Here is a 6,031-nt window from a genome sequence, read left to right on the forward strand (position 1 = left end):
AGTAAAAAAACACAATAAAGTAGAAATTACAGTTGAAATGTCACATTGGGTAAAGGACTCCCTTAGTAAAAAAACACAATAAAGTAGAAATTACAGTTGAAATGTCACATTGGGTAAAGGACTCCCTTAGTAAAAAAACACAATAAAGTAGAAATTACAGTTGAAATTAGTTACAAAATATCTGGAACCGCATAACATATATATATACACATCTTAGATCATATAGATTATTATATATATACTTTCTTGAATGAAGGTTTTATCTTCTTTTGCCGAACATTTAGATAAGTGTCTATATAATTGATGACGTTACTTTTTTGTTCATGGTTCTTTTGTTAATTGCAAAAATCATAATGATTCCAGAATATAAAAAATTAATTACACAAACTGTCCCACAAGGCTCATTAAGCGATGAAAATGCTTTATTTTACAGATAAAATATCAAAATCTAATTACTGCATGTCCTTCTAGGCATAAAATGATTATCATCTGCACTTTGAGGAATATTGGTTGGATCGACAAAGAATAAAATACTTTAGTTAGTTACGTAATACATGAAACTACCCTACTGTTCTTAACTTTGCCCTTTAGTGTAATAATTGTTTTTAAAAAAAACAATCGTTAAAAGCTTGGTAAATATGCGACCGAATTATAAAATTGCTTCTAAACATTTCCTTACGACTCCTCTTCTTTATTTCCTTTAGAATACGTTTGAAGTTCTAAGTTTTAAGTTCTAATATATATAACGACTTACATTTTTAAAGAAAATGTATTTTCAGTGCGAATAAAAATAACTGGAGGCAATCAATAGAGAAGTATCAACGCAATGTCTGTGGATGTTTAGCGAATATTAACACAGTAGTATGTCACCCAAATGTGATAGCCGTGGCACAACGGGGAACCTGATTATCACTTATATAATTGGATGATGGTGAATTCCTGTTATTTCAGTCGAAAGCCACCACATATAATTTGTGGCTGGTGGAATATAAGTCATAGGCATTCTGATGAAGATAAAAAAAACTCGAACAGCAGAGTGCTTGGGACAGCAGTAAACTCTGAAATCATACCTAAGTAATTCTGGAACAATGCTGTCATTTACAAAGTGAAGGCTGTGGTCATGAAAGAGAATCCTCCAATGCAAGAAAGGGAAAACATTGTGACAAAGCTGAGCATGTTCACTGGTGTTGTTAACATGATAATAAAAAGGAGTTAAGGTTATCTAGCCTTCACAAGCTTTCAGATAAACCTCGCAATCAATGGTTGATTTTTATGAGAATGGACGTTTGTGCTATTGGTCTATGTTGGATAATATCGTCAAGTATGGAAATGGGGGTTGTGGTTCTTAAGATGCATCTTGAAAGTGTGTTGGACAACTCAGACCTGAAAGAAGATATTTTGTCAAGAGAAGGTTGCAGGAGGAAGTTGTTGGCAAGACAGTTGGAGTTTCTCGGACACAGAAATTGAAAGTCTGATCGTAACTGGAAAGACTGAAGGAAAGAGAGACCGTGGAAGACAGAGGTTGACTTATGTCAAGAGTCTATCTAAATGGATGAATGTATTGACATTGAAATTCTTTGCGCTTCAAGGAGAAGAGATCTGTGGAGGACCATCGTTATAAACATCCTGCTTGGATATGGTATATATATAGAGAGATTGAGCTATTGGTCTGCTTAAACGTGGTCTTGGAAACCAATGTGCTCATTTAGTGCAGGATCTGTTTCAAGTTGATTAATAGGTGTTGTGTGAAACCGACCATGTTGTCTTTCACAGAAATTTGTTACAATGGAAATTGTATGTAATTATTATAATCGTTAGGATTACTATCGACGATTGGGAAAGTAGTTCTAAGAGTAGTCATCACATTCACTTGTTCTTTTAACAAAATGTATACATACTGTTTTGTATCGATGGTATTGTCTACATGCATGGAGTAGATATTGAGTAAATGCCCGAAGAGTAACAGAGAAGGTAGTATATGATCGAACAAACATATACGAGTTGTTATTCGGGTCTTTATAAGTTGTTTTGAGCATTTGTTCGTCAAAACATATACACACACCTGTTTTGTATAAAAGGGTGTGATTTTGGCATAATATTTTTTTCGAAAAGATCAACGCTTTGTTCAGACAATTTCTCTGTACTTGGTGTAGAGTCATGCCTCGTCATGTGCCAGAAGTTATAGGGTTTCAAATTGTTCGACTCTCCAGAAATGGTACGAACCAAATAGATATTACCAGAACAGTAAGGTACCCCCAGTGTACTGTATCCAGAATCCTGAAACGTTATTGGACTAAATGAAACGTTGTTCCAGGAAAGGCTACTGGTAGACGCCAAAAAACTACTGCCTTAGATGACTATGTTTTCATTGGGTTAAACGTGAAGGTCAAAATAAGTCTTGCAACACCTTACGACACATCCATTTTAAAATATCCTAAAGAACAGTGAATAGGAAACTGACCAAACAAAGATATTTTGCAAGAAGAGCTGTCTGCAAGTCGATATTAACCAGAATTCACCGCTGTCACCGTGTTACTTGAGCAAGACAGCATGCCAACTTACAGTTAGGACACTGGCTACATGTCATCTTTTCAGTTGAGTCATGTTTCCGGCTTGTTAAAGCTGATGGTAGGATTTGTGTTCGTAGTTTGCTTTGAGATCAGATGAGGGAAGACTGTCTTTCCCACAGGAAACACAGAGGAGGTGGTGCAGTACATATTTGGGCGGCCATTCATCATGGTGAAAAAACTGCTTTTTATATCTTCCAGGGCAACGTCAATGGCGACTTCTATAGGCATCACATGGAGACGATATTTTTGCTATATGCTAGGGCAAGACTAGGCAGTAACTCTGTGTTCCAAGATGAAAATGCACAGGTCACAGTGCGCATATTATACAGGATTATCTCGACCATGAGGACGTTATAAAATTGTCATGGCCAGCAATGTCTCCAGCTTGTAATCCCTTTGAGAAGTGTTGAGCAGTACTGAGTCGGAAAAATAGTTAACTACGACCCTAAACCAGTTACTGTAGCTGAGTTGCAGCGCCGTCTATTGACAAGTTGGAATAAAATAACGATGGATTACACCAATAACCTCATCATCAGCATACCACGTCGCGTTGCGGAGGTTTTTTGAGTACGAGGAGAACCAACCAAGTACTGAATGTTTAATATGAACTGATATAATGTTACAGACGCTATTCATATTAATTTGATATTTTGTCACTGTATATGTTTTGGTAAGGATTTGCGGTGATAAGTGAAACGCTCAATTACACACCTTTCTACAGGCGTCTAATAAAATTGTTTGCTGTTCTAATAAATCGTTCATGTCTAATTACACACATGTAGATGTTTAATATAACATGTATTTCTCAGTTTGACAGCGCTAAGTGTATTTGTATTACATCTTAATAATAATGATCTTATTTGTTACAAAATATGCAAATTTTAACCAATACTGAACTAGTTTCAAAAAATTTACAAACATATCGATATTATATCTTACTGTGAAATATTTGGTTGATGATACTCTTCATACGTTTTAAGCAGACACGTATGTTTGGTTATGGATTATTTAATTGATTAAACTAAACTACAACTTTCGTACCTCCTACAACTTCACGTGTAAGAGACAGGGAAGGATTATTTTAATTGATTAAACTAAACTACAGCTTTCTTACCTCCTACAACTTCACATGTAAGAGACAGGGAATCACCCTCGTTATAAGGTCCTATCAAGCTTTGCTGAGCCTCGCCATTTTCGTCTCGAATAACGGGTCTACTTGGAGGAACTGAAATGAAGGAGAATATTATATTGCACTGAGATAACATGGTTACTCGTATCGTTATATTTTATAACACATTTGTTTTATACTGTTTCCTACGTTTATCCTATATCTGCAACGTTGTAATTTCGTCACGTGTATGTTTGTTTCATATACTAGTGCAACGCTACATAATAGCTATCTGGGAATATCCTTCCCGTATTTTGAAATGATAGATTAGAAGGGTGGAGGCAGCTAGTCAACATTATCCACTCCTTACTCTTCTTTAGAGATGTTGCTAGTGAAGTTTTGTTGAGATATGGACGAGTCATTCATATCCCTAAAGCGAAAACTGAACGTGTACGATTTTTCCTGAATCACTGGATTACACAAACGGCTCCCACATGTATATCACCTCGAGAATGATCACTTTACAAAACGCATGTAATATCTTCAATTCGCCACATCAAAAGAAACGTTGTGTTTTGTACCAAACAAAGTTTATAGCCCATAACTTCAATGACATTGCTGACAAACTCTTTTTCAGAGTAATTACAAAAAATCAGCCCATGAAGTTTACAACTGAACTTATGATATTATCATTATGTAATAACTTGTACCAGAAGGTATGCTAAAATGATTTAATAATAATGACAATTAATAGCAAATTTACCCTGGTTTATCAAGTAGGGATAACAGATATGATTTTAACCTCTTCTATAACGACTATGTTAATTTTATGATGTATACTGACTGAATGACTATATTATGGCAAACGATTGACCTATTATAACATTGATGAAGCAGAATAAAAGTACGGTGTGAAAGGTTAAATGATTAGGCCTCTGTTAGATGAAGTAAATTAGCCATATTATATATATAACGTATGCTGATTATACGATTTACACTGACTTCCATAGGTATCAGATTCATTTTATATCAATTGACAGGCATTGTTTGGTAAATAAACGACACATATGTAATTGACACACAGTGATAGTAGAGATTGTTAGAGGAGGAGGGGTGTGGGTGTTGGGTTTCTTCAAGGATGTTCAGAAACCAAGGAAAAGGGAAGAGGGAGAATCTAGGGTTTTGGATTTTAGAACACTTGGGAGGGGTGGAGTATATTGGCACATCGAAAACAGCTCAGCTATAGTGGCCACAGCCAGCACATTAGTCATTCAGTACCAGAAATAAACAAGAAAATAGATAAAGATATACCATAGTTATGTTTCTGTTTGTTTTTGTTTTTGAAACGAGCTGAATAAATAATTTATATTAATTGAATGGATACTTCATTCCTAGTAACAGCTTATGTGTATATCATTATAAGTATTTCTTTTTAAATAAAAGCATGTGATAATTATTAATTATTAAAGAAAACGTTTGTGTAAAACGATCACCTGTGGTGATAAACTGTGAGAATCATTAATAACATCCCTATTTAATAAAGATATATATTTTAAGAAAATTTTAGCGGTATATTGTCACCTATACAAAAATAAAATAAAATAATTTATCATAGCATAAATAGAAGACATTGACGTGTATTACCTTATTTTTTGTAATAATATACAAGAACAACAAAACATAAGTGTTATATACAAGAAAAACTCAGAGATGTTTTATACAAGAAACAAAAAATCAAAGGTGTTATATATACAAGAAAAAAATCAGAGATGATATATACAAGAAACAAAAAATCAAAGGTGTTATATAGAAGAAACAGAAAAATCATATATACAAGAAACAACAAAAAAAATCAAAGATGTCTTCCGACTGTAACAAATTATCTATACACAATTTTTACTTCGATACAATTGGTGTAAAAAGAATTTTCATTATACTGGACATCCCTTTAATTTTAAAGGTTCTATCTTCTTAAGGTATGTTGGATATTTCTTATTTTTACGGTATATATACATGTATAAATAATTAATTTTAAAGGTTCTATCTTCTTAAGGTATGTTGGATATTTCTTATTTTTACGGTATATATATACATGTATATATAATTAATTTTAAAGGTTCTATCTTCTTAAGGTATGCTGGATATTCCTTATTTTTACGGTATATATATATAATTAATTTTAAAGGTTCTATCTTCTTAAGGTATGCTGGATATTCCTTATTTTTACGGTATATATATATATAATTAATTTTAAAGGTTCTATCTTCTTAAGGTATGCTGGATATTCCTTATTTTTACGGTATATATATATATACCGTAAAAATAAGGAATATCCAGCATACCTTAAGAAGAT

At 33.4% G+C, this 6,031-nt stretch overlaps 1 protein-coding gene across 1 annotated transcript in view; it reads right to left on the minus strand.

Moving 5' to 3' along the window:
* Positions 1 to 6,031, minus strand: part of LOC106471740 (carcinoembryonic antigen-related cell adhesion molecule 1-like) — a 59,348-nt gene that overhangs the window by 40,186 nt on the left and 13,131 nt on the right. The window contains exons 2-3 of the mRNA XM_022400349.1: positions 3,685 to 3,795; positions 95 to 125 (exon numbers count right to left, since the gene is read on the minus strand). Coding sequence (XP_022256057.1) covers positions 95 to 125; positions 3,685 to 3,795 — 142 coding nt within the window. The remainder of the gene's footprint in view (positions 1 to 94; positions 126 to 3,684; positions 3,796 to 6,031) is intronic.

Source organism: Limulus polyphemus, unplaced genomic scaffold (genome assembly GCF_000517525.1).
Source record: "Limulus polyphemus unplaced genomic scaffold, Limulus_polyphemus-2.1.2 Scaffold4827, whole genome shotgun sequence".
Taxonomy (NCBI): domain Eukaryota; kingdom Metazoa; phylum Arthropoda; class Merostomata; order Xiphosura; family Limulidae; genus Limulus; species Limulus polyphemus.